This window comes from Dendrobates tinctorius, unplaced genomic scaffold (assembly GCF_039654945.1).
Source record: "Dendrobates tinctorius isolate UK_male_01 unplaced genomic scaffold, ASM3965494v1 ptg000163l, whole genome shotgun sequence".
Lineage (NCBI taxonomy): Eukaryota > Metazoa > Chordata > Amphibia > Anura > Dendrobatidae > Dendrobates > Dendrobates tinctorius.
The window spans coordinates 13,295,087-13,322,945 of record NW_027361830.1 but is presented as its reverse complement, the minus strand read 5'-3'; the positions used below and the strand labels follow the sequence as shown (position 1 = coordinate 13,322,945).

The following is a 27,859-nucleotide window of genomic DNA, read 5'->3' as shown; positions in this document are numbered from 1 at the left end:
TGGAGGTCCGAACGGCGTTTGGTGCACGTGGACCAAGTTTTTGCCTGCACATGGACCCTGGGAGGGGGAGGGAAATCTGATTACCCTGAGGGGCAGTGTTTGTAGGATATAAAACCTGCCCGAAGTCGCCGATAAGGTAAGACTGATACCCTAACAGCATGGACGGCACTTCATGCCTTGCATCTGCAAAGCCCAGCGCTATCCCAGCTATAGTAAGTTCTGTGCGGGGTGGGTCCTAGGTAGGGGTAGGCTTTGGGGATTACTACTTATACGACTCTCCCTCTCTTTTAGGGAGACAAGTCTACCCCTAGAGCCCCTACCAGAAAGAAGTGTGCGATCTGTAATATAAAACTTCCTTCACTATGGGAGATTCGCTCCCTGGTTAAAAAGGAGGTTGTCCTCCCTGGCCACCTTTACCCCTCCACCCCCTCCACCTTCCTCTCTGGAGAAAAAGAGGAAAATACAAATTGAGAACTCTGACTCGGAATCAGACCATTCCTCTGCATCATCCTCTGGTAGATGGGAGGAACCTTCCTCACCTACAGCTGCAGAAACAAGGAAATACCTTTTTTCTTCTGATTATATAGATGAGCTAGTAGCCGCTGTACTATCAATCAAGGGGGAAAGGGAAAACTGGGAGGTGGAGTTACACTAAAGGTAGGGGGAAAAATATCCTAGTCCCCCAACAACAGCCCCAGCAGAATAAACAATGAATTCAACCCGGTGGGGGGGACTCACAAAATACGTTCATCATTGGCAAGCTATCACCGTCTGCCGTTCTCAATGTCATCAAAAAGGGTCTCCTGATAGAATTCGAGTCCTCCCCTCCCCACGGTCTAAAAGTCACCTCCCTTCCGAGAGCCCAAACAACGCTGCTAGCAGGCCCCCGAGATCTCGTAAAATCAAATGCGATCTCTCCAGTACCAGAGTCGGAGTGGGGCTTAGACCACTATTCCCGATTGTTTCTAGTAAACAAGCCGGTTACTTCCATGTCCCAATTCATCCACAACACAGAAGGTATTTGAGGTTTGCGGTACAGAGGAGCCAGCGGGTGGAAGATTATCAGTTCAAAATTCTTCCTTTTGGCATCTCTTCAGCGACAAGTGTCTTTTCCAAAATAATGGCAGAGACGGTTTCTTTCTTCTGGAGTCAGGGCGTCTGTATAGTGCCTTACCTGAATGATCTGCTGATAATAGCTTCTACCCTGCAGCCCTCGAGAATCATGTAGTAAGGACTCTTGACATTCTGAAATCTTTGGGATGGCTTCCAAATCTTAAAAAATATCAGATAGGAAAGGAAATAGCCCCCACACAGATAGGAAAATTACAAATTTCCTGGAATTTGGAAGCATTTTCAATCCAGAGTTCACTTGTGGGTTGGGAGAGGAATTCTTGCCGCAGAATACCAACTAAAGCACGACTAGTGTCTACAATAATCCCAGAAAGGGTGGATACTCCAATCCGGAATTGGAAATATAACGATGACAATGTCTCTCCAGTAGCCAGGAATCTGCAGAAAAGAAAATGAGAAACAAATATCAGTACACTGCTTAGGGATCGGGTAGGGTTATTTGTGACAGGAGTTTCTTTTTCAACACTATGTACCTCAGGGTGACCAAGAGACGTTCCTCAGCAGGAATTGCTCGACGGAGCTGTGTGTCCTGCCTGGTGATGGATCCTTGGACATGTAGCAGCAAGTCATGGAAGCTCTGTTGCGACATCCTCGTGTAGTCAAAAATCTCCGGGTTTTGCTGCAGCTCTGTGTACAAAGAGTGGTAGGCTCCACGGCTCTCTTGGAGTTCAAGGATGGGGTGTTGCCAATAGTGACGTCTTCTCTGTTTTTCTCTTCTCTGTTCTCGACAAGCAAAAGCAAAGGCAGCAGCCAACTTCAGTTGTAAATTCAGATCTTCTAGGAAGCTGTCCAGGTCAAGATCCATCTTGCAGCTAGATACAGCAGCCAAAGACGAGGATTTCCTCAGTACAGTGTGTGTGTGTGTGTGTGTATATATACAGTGTGTGTGTGTGTGTGTGTATGTGTGTGTATATATATATATATATATATATATATATATATATCCCATCAGATGCCTACTGGGTGTCTGATGTCAAGGAAAAGCTACTGGAAAACATTGGAAATTTCTAACCCATGCGCATTAAAAATGCAAACGCATGCAAAAACATATACACATGCATGCAAACGCAGCGGTTTTTTTAGCGTCATGCGTAAGATGATGCGGATAAACGCTGCGTAAAGGCTAGTTTCACGCTAGCGTTCGGCAGAGCTGCGGATGGCTGCGTAGTTCCTCCATTAAGCCCCGCCCACTGCCACACCTCTTCCTCTTCAGCTCCGCCTACGTCTGCATGCGTCCTGCGTACCCTATTTTTAACATTGGGTACACAGGCCATGCGGATGTATGCGGATGCCTCCGCATGCGTCATTTTGACGCTGTGCCGAGCTGCATTGTATGCAACATGTTGCATTTTGTTGCAGTCGGCGCAGTGTCAAAACGAAGCATGCAGAGGGATCCGCATACATCCGCATGGCCTGCGTACCCAATGTTAAAGATAGGGGACGCATGCAGACGTAGGCAGAGCTGTAGGAAGAGTTGCGGCAGTGGGCGGGTTTAACGGAGGAACTCTGCAGCTCTGCCGAACGCTGGTGTAAAACTAGCCAAACATGCGTTTGCATGCGTTTTTGGATGGGTTTGGAAATGGAGATGATATGCTGCGGACTCAAACACAAATGTGATCCTAGCCTAAAAGACGCTTTTTAAGCATTACCATGTTTTGAGAGCTATCATTTTTCCATATTTTGGATGACAGTCATGTGAGGGCTTGTAATTTGCCGGAAGAGTTGACATTTTTATTGGTACCATTTTCAGACACGTTACATTTCTTAAACTCTTTCTATTCCAATTTTTGGAAGGCAGAAAAAGCAAAAAACAGCAATTCAGGAATTGTTTTGTAGGGGAAGGTTGTCATTCCGCGTGTGGGAAAATTGATATGGCAGTTTTTTTCTTCATTCAGTGCTATTACATTACCTACAGTACGTATTACGTACAGTACATATTTATATTTGTTTTGGCACCTTTACACTAAAAACTTTTATAGAAAAAATAATTATTTTTGCACCGTTTTATTCTGAGAGCTATAACTTTTTTTTTTTTCTTTTTTTTTAATTTTTCCGCTGGTGGAGCTGTATGGCGGCTTGATTTTTGCAGGGCAAGATGGCATTTTCAGTGTTATCATGTTTATTTATATCAGTTTTTTTGCTTGCGTTTTATTCCACTTTTTGTTCAGCGGTATGATGATAAATCATTGCGTTTGCCTTGTTTTTTTATGGTGTTCACTAAAGGGGTTAACTAGTGGGACAGTTTCATTTGTCTGGTCGTTCTGGACATGATGATACCAAATATGTGTACATTTATTGTGAATATTTTTTTTCACATATAAAACTATTTATGGGCACAATATATTTTGATATTTTTTAAAAAAATTATAATATTTTTACAATTTTTAAAACATTTTTTTTTCTTTTTTTAACTTTGTCCCACTTTGGGACTTTCATTTTTTGCAGGCTTATCGCTTGTGTAGTATGGAGATGCAGCAGCCACCCTATGCTATGCAAACTAACAGTGCTGCACTGACAAATTTGCTGATCATGCTCTGCACATGATCTACCAACTTTAATAGCTCTGGTGACCCAGATGTCACCATGACAAAGGAGGTTGCGGAGTCTTTGATCCAAAGGTAGAGAGGCTCTTTCCTCTGCCTGCTTCCAAAATTTTGCGATTGAGTTTAATCGCAGCATTTAGGGGGCTAATTGCTGGAAGCCATGCGGAACCGCTCCTGAAACTGAGTACCGGGTGTCAGCTGTCAGAATCGGCTGACACCCGGCGTATACATATGGCACGGGTAAATAAGACCCAGGTCACAGGGACATATGGATACGCCTCAGGTGGGAAAGGGGTTACTACAAATGCACATCACAATTTACATATTTAGATTTTTTTTAAAATTTTAGAAAACCGTATACCATTTATTTGGTCTACCATGACAGCACCACGAGAGAGGGGATCCTCCCTTCAGGGACAGGAAACTTACGGACATAAAAGGGTGGCACCTCTCTCCCACATCAGTTGGTTTCCTGTTCCTGACAGGCAAACCTCTTCATACATAACTGTGGAAGACTGAAGATGTGCCCAGGCCCGGCAGGTCGACTCAGGCAGCGGGGTCCCCTGTCTCGGCCTGTCCGTTGTGCTGGAAGCGCCACAGTGCAGCGGGACTGCACGTTTAGGCAACAGCAGGAGAAGCAGCCTCTGGGTAGGAGAGTGGACTTGGTGGTGGTCCAACGCTGCAGGGGCGGGTAAGTATGTGACTGTGGCGGTGTGCGTTTCCTGGGGCTGTGTCAGGCTCGTGGTGGTGGTTTCTCTGACAACAGGTGGGGCTGGTTGGTTCTGGCAGCGGAGGGCTGTGGGGCACATCCGATTACCGAGGACCTGTGGTGGCATCCAGCGCGCCCTGATGATGCGGCTGGGGGCGGGACCTTGGTGATGCGGTCGAGGGCATGTGCAGTGGGTGTCAGGGGCGGGTCTGGGTGACGTGGCCGGTCGAGTCCCTATGACGTGGCCGGGGGTCGCCGGTAAAGATGGCGGCACAGTCCGGGGTGGTGCATCGGAGCTGGAAGCTGCTATTAGGGCCATGGGAGTTAAGGCTGAGCCGGGTATGGGATCACCGCGTGTGGTCATGGGGGGTGGATGCGCCAAGCGGCCTGCATAGTAAACACCGGGCATTCCACATGGAGAACCTGCTGGCACCAGACGGGGGCAGTACCAAAGGAGGAGTAGACGGAACTACTTAAGGAGGCCATGGTGGGTGCCAGGTGCTTCTAGGCCCATAATCCAAATATGGAGTCACCAGAGCTGCAAATGTTAGTGCAGCAGCAGCTCCTGGAGAAGCCCCACATAAAAGCTACCCAGCAACGACTTCATAGTTTCACAGCAGGTGGTCGAGTTGGTGACACGAGATCCAGTCAAAAGAATAGAATGGACGCGTCTCCAGCCCATAACGACAACCCTTTGGCTGAGTGTTGCCCCCCGCGGATTACAGTACTATTTAGTTGCACGTCACTGGCCAGTGATCTTCGTGAAAGTTCGCTTGGTGATGTAATTTTTCCCCTTATCTCTCCGTAGTTTTTCCCCTTATCTATCCATATTTTGTTAGGGGAAGAAATGTTCCTCTAAGGCCAAACACAAGGAGTGTACAGTTTGCGGAGTTCCTCTACCAGACTTCTATGAGTAAAAGCTATGCCAGCCATGCATTCAGCAAATGGTGGCAGAGGAGACTCCAGACTTTTCTTCCAGTTTATAGGAGATGGTTAGAGCAGAGGTTCAGTAAGATCCCTTTCAAATGAAATGATCCTTAAGGAAGGAAGAAACAGATCTCCAGTGTCAGTGTCTGAGTGACTCTGGGGAGATTGTTTCAGATTCATCGCCCTCATCTTCGTCATCTTAAGAGGCCCGGTCAAGCCTTTCCTGCTTGACCAAGTGGGCCGGCTAGTGAAGGCAGTCAATAATACGACGGGTATTCTAGAGCCCCTGCCGGAGAGTTCAATGCAGGAAGTGATGTTTAGGGGTCTGGATCGGAAAGTTCGCAGATCTTTTCCCCTGAACGATAATATCAGTTCACTGATTGAGCAGGAATGGAAGAAGCCTGAGAGGAAAGGTTCTCTTTCTCCAGCTTTCGAGAGAAGATATCCTTTCGAGGAATCAGCCTCGTCCTCGTGGGTTAAAGCCCCAAAGCTAGACGCAGCAGTTGCCGACTTTTATTCCCCATTGACTTGCATTGGGGTCGGGTTTCGGATGAAACTCTGACTTTTTTTGCCCTAGTCGGACCAGTTTCATCTGAAACAAATTTTGTTTCATGAAACCCGATCCGACCAAAGTCGCTCAACTCTACTCACTACCATTTGAAGATATGGGGAATTTAAAGGACCCATTGGACAGCAAAGCAGATGTCTTTCTGAAGGGCACCTAGGAAACGTCAGCAGGGGTTCCTTAGGCCAGCAGTGGTGGCCACCTGCACAGCCAGGTCGTTAATGGTCTGGTTAGACCGGTTGGATGAGCAACTTAAGGAAAAGGCTTCTAGAGACAGTATCCTGTCTTCCCTTTCCATGATCCAGGGGGCTGCTGCTTTTTTATCGGACGCATCCGTGGACTCAGACTGGCATCGAGAGCTGCGGTCCTTTCTAAAGCTGCATGCAGGGCCCTATGGCTGAAATGTTGGCCAGGGGACATCCAGGCCAGATCTAAGTTGTTCAGTATCCCATGTAAAGGAGTACACCTGTTTGGGCCAGTATTGGATCAGCTCTTGGAGAAAGCAGGGGACAGCAAAAAGAAATTACCTAACTTAGCGGGTCCGTCATATAGGCGTGACTTCAGCAGGAGGTGGTCCAGCTGTAGGAGGTCATCTAGGGATAAAAGTAAATGGGACAGCAACAAAAAGAAAGATATATGTTCGGTTCCTCCCAGGATCGCAGGAAACCGCTCCAGTGACTGCCGACCCAGGTGGGTGTAAGGCTTTTGTCCTTCTACCCAGCCTGGTCAGAAATTTCAGACAGTGTGTGGATACATGTTGTTATCAGCACAGGACTTAAATTTGCATTCCAGAAAATACTGCATGACAGATTTGTTAACTCTCACTTGTTCTTCAGCAGAACAACAAGCGGAGTCGGTGGTCCAGGTACTACAACAGAAGGCAGTCTTGATAGAGGTTCCTGCATCAGAGAGAGGTAATGGGTTCTATTCTATTCCCCCCCTTCTTCCTGATTAAGAAACCAGATGGTTCCTTTCGGACCATTATTAATCTGAGGGGTGTGAATAGGTTCTTGTTGGTCCGTTCCTTTAAAATGGAGTCGGTGAGGTCAGCAATAAAACTGCTCTTTGAAAATTGCTTCATAGTAGTATTAGATCTTAAGGACGCTTACTATCATATTCCGATACATGCAGATTGCCAGCAGTATCTTAGAGCGACAGTATCACTGGGGGGGAGGGGTGATAAATCATTTTCAGTTTAGAGCCCTTCCGTTTGGCCTCGCCATTACTCCTCAGGTAGTTACTAAAATAATTGCAGAGGTTATGGTGCATCTTCATGAGCAGGACATCCTGATGGTCCCCTATCTGGATGACTTTTTGATTGTGGGCCATTCAGTTCAGCACTGCACTACTCAATTGAAGGGGGTAATGTCTGTTCTAGAGAAATTGGGGTGGCTTATTAATATCAAGAAGTCACGTTTGCAGCCCCTGAAGGTGCAAGAGTTCTTGGGTCTTGTCCTAGACTCTGGGGTTCAGGAATACTGGCTACCAGAGTCAAAGGTAGATGGTATTCAGCGTTAGATTATTTACAGCTCTCAACACCTATCTATGTTCCTTAAGGGGGCGATGTCACTTCTGGGCTCACTCACGTCTTGCACTCCGGCTGTTTGCTGGGCCCAGTTCCATACTGGGGCCCTGCAGTGGGATGTGTTACATAATGATTATCAGCTGGGAGGATGCCTAGAAAGGAAATTTTCTTCGTCTCCCTCTAACATACAGTCCGTGCGTTGGTGGTTACACTTGTCAAACCTTTGTAAAGGGGTTCCCTGGGTAAACCATATCTCCAGGGATGTTACTATGAACTCTAGCCCCAGGGGTTGGGGGGCTCATATAGGGGAGGTATGGGTCCAAGGGGCGTGGACGCATTCTGAGCAGAGGGCGTGGACGCATTCTGAGCAGGATGCGTCATCTAACCTGAAGGAGCTGTTAGCTGTGGAGCGGGCAGTAAGAAGGCTCCTTATGTCCCCACAGGGTCGGCATGTCAGAGTGTTCTCAGACAATCGGGTAACTGTGACCTACATTAACCACCAGGAGGAACTCGGTCCAGGTCTTTGATGGAGGTGACGGATCAAATTTTTCAGATGGCCGAAACTCATCTGCAGTCATCAACGTCCCTGCAAATAAAAGGGAAAGAGAACGTCAAAGGCTGATTTTCTAAGCCGCAACATGCTCAGACTGGGGAAATGGGTGTTGAATCGGTCCATCTTCAACCAAATTGTGCAGATGTGGCGGTCCCCGGACATAGATCTTTTTGCCAACAGAAGGAACAGGAAAGTGCGTCAGTTTTGTTTTTTAAACCCCTGCGAAGATCCGCATGCTGTGGATGCTCTCCTAATCCCATGGGACTTCAAGCTTGCCTATGCCTTCCCCCCCGATAGCCCTGATTCCTGTAGTTCTAAGGAAGATACAGGAAGACAGGGAATGTGTGGTTTTAATAGCTCCATTCTGACCCAGGAGACCGTGGTTTTCCTGGCTGAGAAGGATGTCTGTTACCAACCCGTGGGTGCTTCCAGAGCTCCCAGATCTCCTCTTCCAAAGACCGATATTTCATCCATGTGAAGAAACCAGATTATATCTTAATTACCCAGACGACTGTGTTTTTGCAGGCCAAGGGGAGTTGGTTTCTTTTATCTGTATATTGGCTTGTGGATTTAAGTGTTTGTCTAGTGGATCAAGAAGACAGTCTTGCAAGCTGATATACTATTTAACATACTGTGTAAGGGCCCCGTCACACATAGCGACTCACCAGCAATTCCGACAACAATTTCAACGTGTCGGGATCACTGGTGAGTCGCTACATGATCGCTGGTGAACTGTCAAACAGACAGCTTCACCAGTGATCAGGACCAGCAACGCCCAGCGCGCGGCGTCGCTTTGTACTTTAGTTACCAGCGCGCTGATGCAGGGAGCTGGTAACTAGGGTACACATCGGGTTTCTAAGTGACACACGTCTCTTAGAAACCCGAAGAGACGTGTGTCACTTAGAAACCCGATGTGTACCTTAGTTACCAGCTCCCTGCATCAGCGCGCTGGTAACTAAGGTACACAGAGGGTTTCTAAGCACAGCGCCGTGCTTAGAAACCCTGAGTTTACCTTAGTTACCAGCTGATCGCTGGTCTCCCGCCTGTCACACACAGCGATGCATGCTGGCCAGCGGAAGACCGACGACCAAAAAAATGTCCAGGGCTTTCCAACAGCGATCAGCGATACCGGCAGGGGGGCCGGTCGCTGATCGCTGTCACACACAGCGATCTCGCTGGTGAGATCGCTGTTACATCACAAAACTTGTGAGTCAGCAGCGATCTCGCTAGCGAGATCGCTATGTGTGACGGGGCTCTAAAGGTACTGTCACACTTAGCGATATCGCTAGCAATATTGCTATAACTTGTGACGTTATAGCGATATTGCTAGCGATATCGCTGTGTGTGTGATACTTACCTACGACCCGCTCCCCTGCTGGTTATCACTGATCGTGCGAGGACGTCCAGGACTGTTTCTCGTCGTCAGCTTCCTGCGGCGCTTCCTGTAGAGAGACGAGCGTGGAGCCGGGCGGGAGGACATCTTCATCGCCTCGTCTGACAGGTAAGTAGCGACCCCCGACTGCTACGATGTCGCTGGTGAGATCTGCCTGTGTGGCAGCTCACTAGCGACCACTTAGCGATGCACCAGCGATCCTGACCGGGTCATATCGCTTGTCGGGATCGCTGGTGCATCGCTAAGTGTGACAGTACCTTAAGTCTGTAATAGTACCTGTACATAGTGTGTGTTTATCTTTGTTTATTGATGTGTACTGATATGCTAATTGTGCATTGTATTATGAAACTAGTTTGTTGACTTCTAAATTAAAGAGGGAAAAGAATGTGAGGGTGGTCTGAAGGACACTGGGTAATTCTAAAAATAGCTTACCTGCCTCGGGTATAAAAAGACTCAAGAGACCGAGAGAGAAGATGTCATCTCATCACCCAGAGCTACCAGTCGTACATTCTGCAAAACACTCAACGGACGAGAGGACTGCAGACAATTCATCATGGCACCATCATGAGGGACACGGGTCTATGATTCAATAGAAATCAACCTAGGGGTTGTCGGCCCCAGTTGTAAGGACACAGATCTGATCCAGTGACCATCTCTCAACCATGGATATGTTTGGAGAAAGCCAAGTTTGGGATCCGCTGGTCGCCTGGTTCCATGAAGATGGTCAGATAAGACAGGTGGTGACTCTCGTGCCAACTGGCTTTTGACCTTGTATGGACTGTCATCTCCTTACGCTTGTCGTTACCTCTTCTCTCTGTGTTCATCACAGGTGGAATAGTGACCCTGGGAGATCTGACATTGTGTCAACTGGCTTTGGACCTTGCATGGACTCTATGGGCTATACTCTGTCAACTCCCTACGCTTGTCGTTACCTCTTCTCTGTGTATCACAGGTGGAATAACGACCCTGGGAGCTCTGACGGATCATCTACCATTATCTCGGCGTGTCAGTGGAAAGGTCAGACCCTGTAATGTGCACCATCTTGGGGGTAATTGCTGGAATTGTCCTGTTTGCTATTGGGTGTTGTGGTTCAATAAAGTATTGCCACACTGTTTCACCCTAACCCTGGTTTGTCTGTGTAGTGTTATGCCCACGTTTAGCAAGAGAGCGGGCGTTAGGTGGGACGATTCCTGTTCTATGCGGTTTCGGCTAGCAGACTTGGGCGCCCGCCAACCCCCCCGGTTCTCCACAATCCACAAGTGTCCATCCTACATCTGACGGCATAGAATTTGAAAGGGCATTGCTGAGGGAGAAGGGGTTTTCTCGGGGCCTAGTAGATACCTTGCTAAAAAGTAGGAAGGCATCCACGAATATACGCCAGAACCTGGAGAAGGTTCCTGTCGGTCTCGGGTGCAGAGACTGGGGGAAAAGTTAAAATAAGCCAGGTGTTGGAGTTTCTACAAAGGGAATTGGAGATGGCCCTGGCCAAGAGTTCAAGTATCGGCATTAGGAGCCCTGTATAATTGTGATATAGCAGGCAATTCCTGGGTATCCAGGTTTATTAGAGCAGCGACTAGATCTAGCCCCATCCTTGAGCAGAAGTTTGTACCGTGGGATTTGAATCTAGTGATAACAGCATTGACGGAGGCTCCATTTGAACCCGTTGAGGTAGCCCCAATAAGAATTCTATCTCTCAAGGCAGCCCTTTTAGTTGCACTGACATCGGCCCGGAGGGTTAGAGTGACATGCAGGCCCTGTATAGGCAGCCTCCATATACTCAATTTAGGGAAGATTAGGTTGTTTTGAAGCCGGATACCCTGTATCTGCAAAAAGTGGCTTCCAAATTCCATAGACTGCAGGAAATAGTCCTTCCTTCCTTTTTGCTCTAACCCAGATAATCAAAAAGAAAGGAAACTCCATTCATTAGATGTCAGAAGAAGGTGTCTTCTTATTTATATTTCAGTAACCGACCCTTGGAAGAAGGAAAACTCTTTATTTGTCTCCTTTCAGGGAGTTAGGAAGGGGCTTGGAGTCTCCAAAAGCACCTTAGCTAGGTGGACTAGGGAGGCAATTTCTTTGGCATACACAGCAAGTGGCGCTGCAGTTCCAAAGGGCCTGAAGGCCCACTCCACCCGATCCATGGCGACTTCCTGGGCGGAGAGGTTGGTCGTGTCGATTAAGGACATATGTAAGGCGGCTACTTGGTCTTCTCCATCCACGTTCTTCAAACATTATAGGCTGGATTTACATCTCTGTAATTCTCTCGTGGTGCTGTCATGGGAGACCGAATAAATACTTAGCTACTTACCGGTAGCGGTGTTTTTTGGAGCCCATGACAGCACCCTTATTTTCCCTCCCTTTCACGTGTGGGTGAGCACTCTTCTGGGCTTTAAGCTTAAGCACATGTGGAAATTATATTTAGTTTAGAATGTTGTATATTTTGTTACTAACTTGGGAGGTCCCCTCATGCTCTGTATTCCAACTGATGCAGGAGAGAGGTGCCGCCCTTTTATGTCTGTAGGTTTCCTGTCGCTGAAGGGCGGATTCCCTCTTTCGTGGTGCTGTCATGGGCTCCGAAAAACACCGTTACCGGTAAGTGACTAAGCCTTTCCATTACACTTCGCAAAGACTTGCTACTTTTTGTTGGTAAATCCCATATAAAATCCCAATAAAATGCATTTAGATTTGTGGGTAAAACATGGAAAAGTCACAGGGTGTGAATACATTTTCAAGGCCCTGTATATGTTAAGAAGTGCCAGAAAATCATGCTACCAACACATTTGTTAAAGTTGCCATACACATTAGATAAAAGTGGTTTGATGATTGTACAACCATTGAAGGACTGAGTATCTGGTCCATAGAGGAAACCATTCACAATCTATTCCATATTGGCCGGTGAGGTGACAAGCTGAGACAACCAAATGATCACTCATTGGTAATATTGTTTCAGACTTTGTTGAGATGAGCGTAATAAAGCAAGGCAGATCGAACCAGACTGCAACAATTGGCGTACAGTGCTGCAGAATTACCGTATATAAGGGGTTCTCTTTACTCTGCAGTAGAGATGGAGGCTTACAAACACGTTGCTGACTGCTGTGCAAAACAGAGGTTCCCGTTATACTGGTTTGGCGTATAAATGGACTTGGACAAGCCTTGTTAGGTATAGTGTTAGTATGAGTCTCACTCGTGCTATGGCACCAATAGTCAGCTTTTTCCCCCTTTTATTTAAATTCCTTAATATTTCCCATATGGGTGTGTGCTGTCAGTGAATAGAAGCGGTCGTCTTCTTTAGATTTTCTTAACTTTGTCCTACTGATAAATAAATCTACCTAAAAAGTGATGAAAGAAGTTACTAATTATCAGAAATGGTGCAGAGGTAAAGTGGAGCAGTTGCCTACAGCAGCTCATCAGATGCCAGCTCATGTCTCAGAAGTAATCTGATTGGCTGGTATGACATTTTCCGCCATATGGCCTTAGTCAAGCTGTTATGCGATTTTTATATTTACATATACCCAAGCTATAAATCATTAACGAATGCTGAACGAGCTACAGCAAATTGAATTACGGCAGATTTCAATAATTAATTGGTTTACATTTAAAATACCATTAAAGTGCTGAGGTAGACAATATGGAGTATGTTGTAACTCAGATTGTTTGCAAGCATTTTCAGTACACAGGTTTGTAGCAGTGTAACCCCTCAGGAGGTACGAGTGCTTCTGGTGTTACACTAATTAATGCATAGCCTGGGAGAATTCTGGGGGTTTATTCCTAACTTGATATACTGTACTGTGTTTCAGGAACTCTTCCTTGAGGAAAGGTATATTGTTCACTGTCAATTTTCTGCATAGTTTACCCCCTGCCGAGCCATCATGAGTCAGTCTCTGATTCAGAAATAAGTGAGAGATTTTTGCTTTATTCTGTTAGTTTATACCTTGGACCAGTGAAAGTATTTTGTTAAGAATGAAGAAGGGTTGAATGAGGGCTGGTTTTGTTACAACAAATGCAGAGTAGATGCAAAAGAGGAATGAGTTCAGAGACTCACCGTGTTGCGCCACATCTTATTGCTTTGTCAGGAGTCCAATGTACCTTTGTTTGAAATGCATTGGTTTGTTCTTGCAGTCATGTCATAAAGTGTTAAGAATTTATTTTGAGCCTATTGTTGCATTTTTTTGGCCTCAAACTTTCCTGGGTGTATAAGTGGAGGTGGAAGGTTTTGAATGCGGGTGTACATTGCTTATCATGGTGGCCACTACTGTATATTCTCAAATTTAGCATTTTGTGCTTTAAGTATTTTCAACCCATTGTGTGCCCTTGTACAGTGTTAAAGGTGTTATCCACTACTAGGACAACCCCTTCTCTATCTGAATGTTTGCCCCCATTAAAATAAAAACGCCTATACTCAGTGGTGGTGTAAGGTGAAGCTTGTGGGCCCCAGTGAAAACCTTTGATGGGCCCTCCAACTTTTAGTGGTCTTTAGTAGTATTGTTTTTCTCATATGGGCCAATATATATTTTTGGACTCCAGGTGCGACTGCAACCCCCGCACACAGTTAAGCCCCTGCCTATACTCTTTCTGTGCCTGCACCAAGCCAGCCATGTCAACACGAGCCCTATGCCCAATCAGCGATGGCTCCACTTTCCCCACCTTCAGATGAATAAGTAAGCTACAGCTGCTCTCACCTCCTCTTGATCACTTATACGTCCAAACGTGGGGGACAGTGATGCCACTGCTGATTTAAAAACCTCACATTAGCCCCGGGAATATGGGCGCTGACACCCATTGGGGAGAGATGTATGTATTTTAACCGGGACAAACATTCAGATTGAAAAGTTGTCGTCCTACTAGTGGATAGTCTCTTTAACAAAATTGTATTTATTTTGCCACATTTTTAACTATCTGTGCTCATTTTAGCCTTTAAAAACTAAAAACCAGACCAAAAGAATAACCGACAAGGTGGTAAGTAATACTGACGATCAAGGATTTTGGTGTGCAAGGGTAGGAAGAACAACCAGAAGAAAAAGTGAGAACTGATCCAAGTGGCAAATGGATGTTAAAAATTTAAATCAACAACGATAAATGAATCTAAGTTAAAAAAAAATGAATAGCTAAATAGCTGATAGGTATCCAAACTAATATACATGGCTACATTCAGATTGTGAGGTGGTATAAGGTGCATTGACTCAATGTCATGGTATTTCCCCGCATATGAATACATGTAGCAGTATATGAGCTCTGATTATGCTGGTAAAGGGCAGCAGTGCAAAAATAACAGATTAATAAATATAATTATACATTAATTCAGTTTAAAATGATGCTGCAGTGCTTGAATACCTGTAATAGACAGCATAAAATGAGTGCAGATATTTCCTGTTCGTATAAATGGCTATATGTTGTTCACATAAAATAAACCTATATAGTAGCCAGCAGAAATTGCCACGAGGATGCTCCCACCCCGATGCCCGTTTCTGCAGCTGCCTTCGTGTGTATTAGGTTCTTAAATGCCATGCCAAAATAAAAAGCCCCCTCCCGGTACTTAAGGGCATGATTCTTCAGCTCCTTAGAGTCATCAATGGCCTGGAATAATTGCACACTTCCCTTCTCTTAATTGGCTATAGATTTAGACTCGCAGGGCAGATGGCTATTATATTGGCAATAGGTAGTCCTAGTTAAAGTGACCCGGTGCCTGCCAGATCCACAAATTGCACAAGTCCAAGACAGACTCCAGCATTACATAAATGTAAGCTACACACACACACACATGTGCTTGTCAGTCAAGCAGAAACTCATGCAGAAGCTGAAAATGTTTTCTGTAAAATACTGCATCGTACACTTTGTAATGATGGAGCCTGACTTGTATTCGCCATGTCATTGGATTGAGAAGTCTGTTTCACCTGACCAATTCACTTCAGCTGGTACGTCTCTTTCAGGAGTCCTATTGAAATTTTTTTTCTAATTCACATTTTCAGTGGATCCATCCTCCAAATAAAAGCCCTATCTGTTATATACAGTGGGTACAGAAAGTATTCAGACCCCTTTAAATTTTTCACTCTTTGTTTCATTGCAGCCATTTGGTAAATTCAAAAAGTTCATTTTTTTATCGTTAATGTACACTCTGCACCCCATCTTGACTGAAAAAAAAACAGAAATGTAGAAATTTTTGCAAATTTTTTAAGAAAGAAAAACTGAAATATCACATGGTCATAAGTATTCAGAACCTTTGACCGGTATTGAGTAGAAGCACCCTTTTAAGCTAGTACAGCCATGAGTCTTCTTGGGAATGATGCACCAAGTTTTTCACAACTGGATTTGGGGATTCTCTGCCATTCTTCCTTGCAGATCCTCTTCAGTTCCGTCAGGTTGGATGGTGAACGTTGGTGGACAGCCATTTTCAGGTCTCTCCAGAGATGCTCAATTGGATTTAGGTCAGGGCTCTGGCTGTTCCAGTCAAGAATGGTCACAGAGTTGTTCTGAAGCCACTCTTTTGTTATTTTAGCTGTGTGATTTGGGTCATAGTCTTGTTGGAATGTGAACTTTCAGGCAAGTCTGAGGTCCAGAGCACTCTGGACGAGGTTTTCATCCAGGATCTCTTTGTACTTGGCCGTATTCATGTTTCCTTCAATGGCAACCAGTCATCCTGTCCCTGCAGCTGAAAAACACCCCCATAGCATGATGCTGCCACCACCATGTTTCACTGTTGGGATTGTATTGGGCAGGTGATCAGCAGTGCCTGTTTTTTTCCATACATAACACTTAGAATTATCACCAAAAAGTTCTATCTTTGTCTCATCGGACCAGAGAATCTTATTTCTCATAGTCTGTGAGTCCTTCATGTGTTTTTTTTAGCAAACTCTATGCAGGCTTTCGTATGTCTGGCACTGAGGACAGGCTTCTGTCGGGCCACTCTGCCATCAAGGTCCGACTTGTGGAGGGCTGCAGTGATAGTTGACTTTGTGGAACTTTCTCCCATCTCCCTACGGCATCTGTGGAGCTCAGCCACAGTGATTTTGCGGTTCTTCTTTACCTCTCTCACCAAGGCTCTTCTCCCACAATTGCTCAGTTGGACTTGATGGCCAGGTTTAGGAAGACTTCTGGTGGTCCCAAACTTCTTCCATTTAAAGATTATGGAGGCCACTGTGCTCTTAGGAACCTGGAGTACTGCAGAAATTCTTCTGTAACCTTGGCCAGATCTCTACCTTGCCACAATTCTTGGTGGAAGGAAAACGGAGGGAGGTATCACTAATGCTCTGTTATCCTTCCACCAAGTGTCATCTTCCTGACCGGTATCTGTGCAGCAGCTGATGTATGCTATTTATGTGTTGCCATTAAGCAACTCAGCTAGGTGAGTGTATCTCCCCTTTACCTGACACCCGTGTGTTTTGGGATAAGACCCTATTGCGCTTTGTTTCTTCCTAGTTCTTTTCTACTTGCCACAATACTGTCTCTGAGTTCCTTGGCCCGTTCCTTTGAACTCATGATTCTCATTTGGTCTGACATGCACTGAGAGCTGTGAGGTCTTATATAGACAGGTGTGTGCCTTTCCAAATCAAGTCCTATCAGTTTAGTTAAACACACCTGGACTCCAATGAAGGGGTAGAATCATCTCAAGGAGGATCACAAGGAAATGGACAGCATGTGACTTAAATATGAGTGTCTGAGCAAAGTGTCTGAATACTTATGACCATGTGATATTTCAGTTTTTTGTTTTTAATAAATTTGCAAAAATTTCTACATTTCTGGTTTCAGTTAAGATGGGGTACAAAGTGTACATTAATGAGAAAAAAATGAAATAATTTGAATTTACCAAATGGCTGCAATGAAACAGAGTTAAAAATTGAAAGGGGTCTGAATACTTTCCGTACCCACTGTATACCGTATAAACACCTTTCCCCTCCCACTTACACTTTTAGCAGCTATCAATTTCAACTAGTCTGACTGTCTTTACAGACCTACATAAAGTACATACTCCAACACCTTCCCCCCCAAAAAGTCCATTGTTCCTCAACCACAGGATTCTCAGTTTGAATAAACTTCCTTACCATTCTGATTCACAAAGATCAAGTAAGCTTCAATCCCTACTAACAAGTATCTGACTTCTCCAAAGCCTTGAGGCTACATTAAGTAATTGTCGTGTCGTTACAAATCGAAAAGGCATGGGACGGTCAGTCTTGGGAGTTCCATTTTGCTGTATTGAAGAAGTCTGGCATGGGAGGCCTTTTTATTACCCCTATACTACAGTGAACAGTGAGTGGCACACTACTGGAATAGGCGTGAATGATTTTCATATATAACCCTAATGTGGTATCTAGACTGGGGTTGTCTTCGTTAGGCAACACCTTTAATCAGTCTTTGACAGTGTTTATTGAGGTTTCTGACATGAAGTCCCTTAGGCAGATGACCAGTAGCTCCCACCTAAAGCCCCCGTCTCACATAGCGAGATCGCTGTTGCGTCACCAATTTGTGACGCAACAGCGATCTCGCTACGTGTGACACATAGCGGCGATTGGGCCCCTGCTGCGATGTCACGGATCATGCTCGAAAGTCCTGGGCCATTTTTTGATCGCTGATGTCGCGCTGGCCAGCATGCATCACTGTGTTTGACAGGGACAATGACGAAAGACCTCCATACTACAGGTCTGAGAGAGAGAGAGTCCCAACGACCGTTGTATCGTTCTGTATCGTTGCTGCGTCGCTGTTGAGATCTGACTGTTTGACATCTCACCAGCGACCTCGCAGCGACGCACCAGCGATCCCTACTAGGTCGAATCGCTGTCTGGGTCGCTGGTGCGTCGCCAAGTGTGACGGTACCCTATCACTTTTTAGGCTATTGTGTGCATTTTCCCTTTACTATGCATAATACTGTATTGACATGTATATCTGTTCACACTTCTGACAACTGTAATAAAGGAGTTTTCTACTACTATGGTATTAGTGAGAAATCCCTATAATAGATCATCAGTCACAGGCCAGTGGCCGTCCTGCACCCCTACTGACCAGCTGAGGTATTGCACAGCTGCTACTATCCAAATAGCAGTTACCTGCAGTAACTTAACACTGAAAGGCCTTAGTGGAAATAATACTTGAGTAGTTCTGCTTTGCAGAGATTGGATATGCTATACTGTTTCCATGCTTTCCTATTATATCGTCAGGATACTGTTTAAGTTCTATATGTCTATACATACAGATGCAAGCAAGTAAAGGAGAAAAAAAAAGTTAAAAGCTTCAAAGCAAGGTTAGAAGAAAAGTTGTGAAGTTAAACGTATCCCATGGTGGAAGCAATTTCCTGCTATGTCCCATCTTCCAGACCTGTTGTGAACTACTTTGTGTGAAACAGTAAGAATATCCTGGGAGAGAAAATTTGATAACGAAACAAATAACAAATGGTTTTGGTGCAGCTAAATACTACCATGGAGTGTTAAATGGTGAAAGTATGTGCAAAACTTGTTTCACACAAAAATTAAAGTTCAAACCGTTTAACGTGTTCCCACTGTCAAATGGTGTTCGTTTGATTGTTTCCATTTTGACCTGAAAATCCATTTGTTTATCTGTCATAGTGAAGCTGTGCTCGTATTAACCAATATGTATAATTTTAATCGGATATTTGGCAACTGCAGGAATAAACAATTCTCATGACTTCCTATGCTACATTATTACCAGATGACAATAATGTATCCTGCTGTGTTTGCCCCATTAATGCGAATCTGTCAGTAGGATCAACCCTCCTAAGCCGTCTATATAGGCATACAGATCATAGGAGGCTGAATAAAATGTTACCTTTTAATATCTGCAACATGTCTTATTCCAGAGAAATCCACGACTAGGGGGAGGATTTTACCTGGAAGATTACTCTGCCTCCAGAGCTTATTTTACATGAAGGGGAGTTACCAGTGAGACAAGTGACTAACACAGAACACAGGATTTGCTTTTCTCTCAACTCTGCTGTAGGGTAACAATATTACAATGGAAGTCTTAAAACAGAGGCTGGACAGACATCTGCCTGGGATGATTTAGCGAATCCTGCTTTGAGCAGGGGGTTGGACCAGATGGCCCAGGAGGTCCCTTCCATCTCTACCATTCTATGATTCTATTAGAACCCGATCTGCCTGTGAGAAGGAAGCGGAAGCTGAGAGGAGTCTGCCAATGTGTCAGGTATAGCCACCACACACAGCTCTGCAGTGGAAGCAGAGAGCAGCCATTACAGTCACACTGGTAACTCCCTTTCTTGTAAAATAAGCTCTGGAGGCAGAGTTATCTTCCAGGCACCATACTCCCCATAACCTGGAAAAGGTTATTTATATCAAGTGATAAAAATGATTTCTCAATAGCAAAGTAACTGATATGAGGCATACAGGAATTATGCTTAGCAGTCTATAACTTGTATGCCCATATTAATAGTTTGGATAGGTCAAATGTGACAGATTCTTTTTAAGGACCAATGAGAAACACAAGGGACAAGGGTGAAGTGTTTTTTTTTTTGCTTCTGTTTTTTTTCAACCGATTTAAGAAATATGACGTATAGGTATGTCATAGGTCACCTCCCCCTGTTTGATGTGGTCTCTGGCGATGTGCCCGCACCTTTTCAAGCACATGTCGACTGATTTCATCAAATTCATAAAAACCCTTTAACATCTTTAGTACATGTGGAAAATACATAATGTCAAGTAGAATTTAAGCATACACACCTCTTTATTCTTCTGCAGTGAGTTAAGTATTGAGAACTGGATCATGCCTGTAGTGTATGCTGGACACTTTTCTGAAGTTATATGGCTGCATCCTTCATGGGCACAGCAAATCAAAGAGGGCAAGCATTTCTTCCTGGTTGGCAAGGACAAGTCTACAACTACTATAAGGTGTGTGTGACATAATACAATATAATTATATATAATGTGTGTGTATATAATACAATGTAATATATTTATATACAGTGCCTTGCAAAAGTATTCAGCTCCCTGGAACTTTTCAACCTTTTCCCACATATCATGCTTCAAACATAAAGATACCAAATGTAAATTTTTTATATAAAATAAAACCATATGGAACAGAGTAAAATGTACCCGAATGGAGTCACCACCTGTATAATATTGACACAGGGGGGTTCGTTGATGGACACTCCCACATATCATATTCAAACAAAAGAAAATGGAGTAAAAGTCTGTTGTACTAGAAAAGTAATACATTTATTATACATAAAAATAGTACTAGCAAAACACAAACGTGCAACAAAGGAATCGGGTAATATCAGCTGCTTTTTGTCCTGTCCAATGGTATCAATAGTAATAGAGTGCTAAATGCTTATTGTAGAGATGGGCCATAGAAAAGGGACACGAGTAACAGGAGATCAAACCCAGGTCCGCACCTTGAGAGAGGCGAAACGCGCGTCGGTGGTGGCGCTGCACATGTTCTGGAGCATATGATGGGTAAGCACTATAGCATGGGATAAGGGGGGTTTTCCTCAGGATGCGTACCTGAGTTTGATCTCCTGTTACTCTTGTGTCCCTTTTCTACGGCCCATCTCTACAATAAGCACTTAGCACTCTATTACTATTGATACCATTGGACAGGACAAAAAGCAGCTGATATTACCCGATTCCTTTGTTGCGCATGTTTGTTTATGTTTTGTTAGTACTATTTTTATGTATAATAAATTTATTACTTTTCTAATACAACGGACTTTTACTCCATTTTCTTTTGTTTGAATATCAAATGTAAATTTTTGGTGAAGAATCAACAACAAGTGGCACACAATTGTGAAGTTGAACGAAATTTATTGGTTATTTTAAATGTTTGTGTAAATTCAAAAACTGAAAAGTGGGGCGTGCAATATTATTCGGCCCCTTTAACTTAATACTTTGTTGCGATTACAGCTGCAAGTTGCTTGGGGTATGTCTCTATCAGTTTTGTACATCAAGAGACTGAAATTCTTGCCCATTCTTCCTTGGCAAACAGCTCGAGCTTAGTGAGGTTTGATGGAGATCGTTTGTGAACAGCAGTTTTCAGCTCTTTCCACAGATTCTCGATTGGATTCAGGTCTGGACTTTGACTTGGCCATTCTAACACCAGGATACGTTTATTTGTGAACCATTCCATTGTAGATTTTGCTTTGTTTGGGATCATTGTCTTGTTGAAAGACAAATCTCCGTCCCAGTCTAAGGTCTTTGGCAGACTCTAACAGGTTTTCTTCAAGAATGGTCTTGTATTTGGCTCCATCCATCTTCCCATCAATTTTAACCATGTTCCCTGTCCCTGCTGAAGAAAAGCAGCCCCAAACCATGATGATGCCACCACCATGTTTGACAGTGGGGATGTTGTTTTCAGGGTGATGAGCTGTGTTGCCTTTACGCCAAACATATCGTTTGGCATTGTTGCCAAAACGTTCGATTTTGGTTTCATCTGACCAGAGCACCTTCTTCCACATGTTTGGTGTGTCTCCCAGGTGGCTGGCTGCAAATTTTAAATTACACTTTTTATGGATATCTTTGAGAAATGGCTTTCTTCTTGCCACTCTTCCATAAAGGCCAGATTTGTGCAGTGTACGACTGATTGTTGTCCTGTGGACAGACTGTCCCACCTCAGCTGTAGATCTCTGCAGTTCATCCAGAGTGATCATGGGCCTCTTGGCTGCATCTCTGATCAGTCTTCTCCTTGTTGGAGATGAAAGTTTAGAGGGATGGCCGGGTCTTGGTAGATTTGCAGTAGTATGATACTCCTTCCATTTCAATATGATGGCTTGCACAGTGCTCCTTGGGATGTTTAAAGTTTTGGAAATCATTTTGTATCCAAATCCGGCTTTAAACCTCTCCACAACAGTATCACGGACCTGCCTGTTGTGTTCCTTGGTCTTCATGATGCTCTCTGTGCTTCAAACAGAACCATGAGACTATCACAGAGCAGGTGCATTTATAAGGAGACTTTATTACACACAGGTGGATTATATTTATCATCATTAGTCATTTAGGACAACATTGGATCATTCAAATATCCACAATGAACTTCTTGAGTGAGTTTGGTGCACTAAAAGTAAAGGGGCCGAATAATATTGCACGCCCCACTTTTCAGTTTTTGAGTTTCCACAAACATTTAAAATAACCAATAAACTTCCTTCAACTTCACAATTGTGTTCCACTTGTTGTTGATTCTAAACCAAAAATTTACATTTGGTATCTTTATGTTTGAAGCATATGTGGGAAAAGGTTGAAAAGCTCCAGGGAGCCGAATACTTTCGCAAAGCACTGTATGTGTGTATATCTAATATATAAAGCTCAATGTGTGTGTGTGTGTATGTATGTATGTATGTATGTGTGTATGTCCGGGATTGGCATCCGCGCCGTCGCAGCTACAGCCACAACATTTCGCACAGTCACACGTCTGGACCCCGAGAGTGTCATAGGCTATGTTGTGAGGCGAAATTTTAACCCCGCGCTTTCCAATTCACCAAACAATTTTGCCCCTATCTACATAATGGGGAAAAAGTGAAAGGAAAAGTGTTGGAGGCAAAATTGACAGCTGCCAGATGTGAACAAGGGGGACTTAAAGAATAAGAGCGATGGCGCCAAACAGTACAGTTGCTAAGGTGGGGCCTTGACATGGGATACTCACCACACACGGGGATATGAACACACACACAAAATGCGCCACACACTACCACGTGCTTCAACACATATACCACCCTCAGCACACATTTCATCACACATACACCAACCTCGCCACATAAAAGTTGAAACACAAAAGTCGCCACTCAAAACTCGCCACGCTGTCCCAGAGCGGTTTAAAAGATGAAAAATGAGCTGTGATTGGTTGCTATCAGCAACAGTTTTCTTTGTAGACAGTTGTGGTAACTGAGGCCTATTATTCTTTTAATTTCTATGGTGTTATCGTCCTTCTGTAAAGCTGGAAATAACACAATTTATTACCGTGCCAACACAGACCACCCTCTGACACAGACTGCAGGGGGAGCCCAGTATCACACAGGATAGGATTAGATACACGGCTTAGCAGTCAGTATCACACAGAATAGGATTAGACACACAGCTCAGCAGTCAGTATCACACAGGATAGGATTAGATGCACGTTTTTTATGTGCAATATAATCATTATAATTTGTTATAACTAACCACAGTTGGTTACTCTGCCCAGGCAACGCCGGGCACTTCAGCTAGTATAATATATAATCACACACTACATACACCTACATTTAAGTAAGAATGTAATATTGTGTGTATGTGTGTATGTATGTGTGTGTGTGTGTATATATATATATATATATATATATATATATATATATATATATATATATATATATATATATATATATATATATATTTATATATATATATATATATATATTTAGACGTGTGTGTGTGTATATACAGTGGGTACGGAAAGTATTCAGACCTCTATAAATTTTTCACTCTTTGTTTCATTGCAACCATTTGGTAAATTAAAAAAAAAATTCATTTTTTTCTCATTAATGTACAATCTGCACCCCATCGTGACTGAAAAAAGCAAATGTAGAAGTTTTTGCAAATTTATTAAGGAAAAACTGAAATATCACATGGTCATATAAGTATTCAGACCTTTTGCTCAGTATTGAGTAGAAGCACCCTTTTGAGCTAGTACAGCCATGAGTCGTCTTTGGAATGATGCAGCAAGTTGTTTACCCCTGGATTTGGGGATCCTCTGCCATTCTTCCTTGCAGATCCTCTCCAGTTCCGTCAGGTTGGATGGTGAACTTGGTGGACAGCCATTTTCAGGTCTCTCCACAGATGTTCAATTGCATTTAGGTCAGGGCTCTGGCTGGGCCAGTCAAGAATGGTCACAGAGTTGTTCTGAAATCACTCCTTTGTTATTTTAGCTGTGTGCTTAGAGTCATTGTCTTATTGGAAGGTGACCCTTCGGCCAAGTCTGTGGTCCAGAGGATATGTCTGTACTTTGCATTCATGTTTCCTTCAATTGCAACCAGTCGTCCTGTCCCTGCAGCTGAAAAACATCTCATAGCATGATGCTGCCACTATCGTGTTTCACTGTTGGGATTGTATTGGGCAGGTGATGACCAGTGCCTGGTTTTCTCCACACATACCACTTACAACTATCACCAAAAAGTTCTATCTTCGTCTCATCAGACCACAGAATCTTATTTCTCATAGTCTGGGAGTCCTTCATGTGTTTTTTAGCAAACTCTATGCGGACTTCCATGTGTCTGGCACTGAGGAGAGCTTTCGTCGGGCCGCTCTGCCATAAAGGCCCGACTGGTGGAGGGCTGCAGTGATAGTTGACTTTGTGGAACTTTCTCCCATCTCCCTTCAGTATCTGTGGAGCTCAGCCACAGTGATCGTGGGGTTCTTCTTTACCTCTCTCACCAAGACTCTTCTCCCACGATCACTCAGTTTGACTGGACTCCAAGGTCTAGGAAGACTTCTGGTGGTCCCAAACTTATTCCATTTATGGATTATGGAGGCCACCATGCTCTTAGGCTGGTTTCACATTTGCGGATGTCAGAGCTGCGGAGGGCTGCGAAGCTCCGCCTACTGCTGCACCTCCTCCGTTCTGCTCCGTCTACGTCTGCACGCGGCCTGCGTACCTATCTTTACCATTGGGTACGCAGTCCATACAGATGTAGGCGGATGTGTCCGAATGCGTCGTTTTGAAGCGGCGACCTGCATCGAATGCAATATGTTGTATCTTGTTGCGGTCACCTCAGCGTCAAAATGACGCATGCGGATGCATCCGCATACATCTGTATGGACTGCGTACCCAATGTTAAAGATGGGTACGCAGGCCGCGTGCAGCAGTGGGTGGAGCTTCACGGAGGAACTACGCAGCCCTCCGCAGCTCTGACATCCGCAAATGTAAATCTAGCCTTAGGAACCTTGAGTACTGCAGAAATTCTTTTCTAACCTTGGCCAGATCTGTGCCTTGCCACAATTCCATCTCTGAGCTCCTTGTCCAGTTCCTTTGACCTCCTGATTCTCATTTGGTCTGACATGCACTGTGAGCTGTGAGGTCTTTTATAGACAGGTGTGTGCCTTTACAAATCAAGTCCTATCAGTTTACTTAAACACAGCTGGACTCCAATGAAGGAGTAGGGCCATCTCAAAGATGATCACAAGGAAATGGACAGAATGTGATTTTAAATATGAGTGTCTGAGCAAAGGGTTTGAATACTTATGACCATGTGATATTTCAGTTTTTCTTTAATAAATTTGCAAAAATTTCTACTTTTCTGTTTTTCAGTCAAGATGGGGTGCAGAGTGTGCATTAATGAGAAAAAAATTAACATTTTTTAATTTACCAAATAGCTGCAATGAAGCAAAGAGTGAAAAATTTGTGTGTATACGTGTGTGCACATACAGTTGTACTCAAAAGTGTAGGCACAGCCTCTCTTCCCTGGGCCTGTAGCTCTGTCTGTACCAGCCGACCTCGATGGCTAGATTTTGGGCCCTGAGTCTATACCGGCTCAGGATCTGGTGATGTCTGGGATCCGAGAGTTTCTCCAGATATGGAGCTAGTGTGTAGTCTCTCTGTAGACTCTGGTACATGGTCAGTTTCTGTGAGATGCTGATCTCGTTCTTACGGTCAGTGACTTACCTCTCTTGCCCCTTGTCTGTCTTCCTGATTCTGGCTTTTGTCAGGTTGCTTTGGTTGACGGTTCAGTCAGGTTGGGTTTGGGTGAGCTGTTCCTGGGGTCCTGGTTTGTGGGGACCACTTGTATGTAGCATGACTTTATGGTGATGGGAGCTTGGATTGCTACTCTGTAGGTGAGCCTGGAATTACAGTGCCATCTTCAGGACTGCTAGGTCAAGTGGCAATCTGCCCATCTCAACCCGACAGGCACTGTTGGTGGTGCTCCAATGGACCTTAAGAGGGTGCTTACAGAATTCCAGGTGGAATATTTCTATTGGCCTTGAATTCCACTTTAACCAGTCTTGGTATGTGTGAGGGCCCCTGACTTCACTGCTGTACAGGAGGATTGGAGTGATTATGGCATCAAAGATTTTTAGCCAGACCCTCACTGACAGCTTCAGATGGTAGAGTTTCCTTTGGATAGCATAGAAGGCTTTGCAGGCCTTGTTCTTTCAGGGTCTCTCTGGCTTGTTTGAAACTCCCTGACTGGTGAATTTCCAGGCCAAGATATGTGTATTTGTCCATTCCTGTAAGAACGCAGTTGTTTAGCGCAAATGGAAGGTGCCATTTTGATCTTTTCTTTCTTCTCTGGAACACTATGGTGTTGGTTTTCTTTGTGTTGATCGTTAGTGGCAATGTGGAGCTAAATTTCTCCAATGTTTTCAGGTTTTCGTGACAGCAGCAGTAGGTCATTTGCATACAGCAAAAATTTCAACTGGGCATCATGGAGTGTGAGACATGGTGCCATGGAAGATTCATGAGCAGTGGCCAGCTCATTGATGTAAATATTGAAGAGCGTTGGACTTGGGGTGCAGCCCTATCTAACTCCGTGGCTCTGCTGGAAATCAGCTGTTCTTCTACCATTCACACTCACGCTGCAGCGGTTCTCGGTGTAGGAGCTTTTGATGATATCCTAGGTCTTTCCTCCCTTTCTGCTCTCCAGCAGTTTCAGTAACAGGCCCGGGTTCCACACTGAATCAAAAGCCTTTCTAAAATCCACAAAACAAGTGTACATCTTCCCATGCTTTGTGTTGTAGACGTGGCTCTGAATGAGGCTGTGCATGGTGTAGATGTGATCGGTCGTGCAGTGGTTTGCTATGAATCCTGCTTGGCTTTTGTTGAGGACATTATGCTCAGTGAAGTAGCTAAGGATCCTTTTGTTCAGGATGCTGTTGAACAGTTTCCCCAAGTTGTTGCTGATACATATTCCTCTGTGGTTGGCAGGGTTGTACCTGTCCCCACTCTTGTCAATGGGTGATATGAGGCCTTGGTTCCAGGTAAGAGGGAAGTAGCCAGCACTCAGCGCAATATCGAACAGTTTAACCATTCCTGTCTGTATTTCCGGTGGGCTGTTTTTCAGCATTTCTGGTGGCATTCAATCTGGGCCACTGTCTTTTCTACACCTTATGGAAGAGATTCTCTCTGTAACTTCCATTAGTGTTATTGGTGTATCGAGTGGGTTTTGGAAATGTTTGACTCTTTCCTCCATTGCCTTAAGTTTTTTTGTTATGTTTTTCTGTTCTTGGTTTAGTTCTTCCTTCGGGAAGTCTTTGTAGAGGTCTCTAAAGTACTGAAGCCAGATATTGCCATTTTGGATATGGATGTTGTTTTTCTTGCTTTTTGTGCCCATGTGGTTCCATAGTTCCCAGAAGGAGTTGTCCTGGAGGGCATCTTGGAGTTGGTTAAGTTTATGGAGTTTTAAGTATATGTGTGTGTATTTACATATACAGTTGGGCGCAAAAGTTTACATACCCCGGCAGAATGTTTGCTTTCTTGGCCTTTTTTCAGAGAATATGAATGATAACACCAAAACTTTTTTTCCACTCATGATTAGTGGTTGGGTGAAGCCATTTATTGTCAAACTACAGTGTTTTTCTCTTTTTAAATCATAATGAC

The 27,859-nt window shown here is 44.3% G+C and overlaps 1 protein-coding gene across 4 annotated transcripts in view; it reads left to right on the top strand.

The window, feature by feature from the left end:
- CUNH5orf22 (chromosome unknown C5orf22 homolog) overlaps window positions 1-27,859 on the top strand; it is a 129,120-nt gene that overhangs the window by 20,509 nt on the left and 80,752 nt on the right. For 2 of the 4 annotated variants that reach the window (XM_073550206.1, XM_073550204.1), the window contains one exon: window positions 20,044-20,193. The exons of 1 other annotated variant lie outside the window; for it this stretch is intronic. In XM_073550206.1, coding sequence (XP_073406307.1) covers window positions 20,069-20,193 — 125 coding nt within the window. In that variant the 5' untranslated portion in view covers window positions 20,044-20,068. Of the gene's footprint in view, window positions 1-18,527; window positions 18,576-20,043; window positions 20,194-27,859 lie in introns of all 4 variants that reach the window. One more of the 4 variants, XM_073550203.1, reaches the window with a different exon arrangement.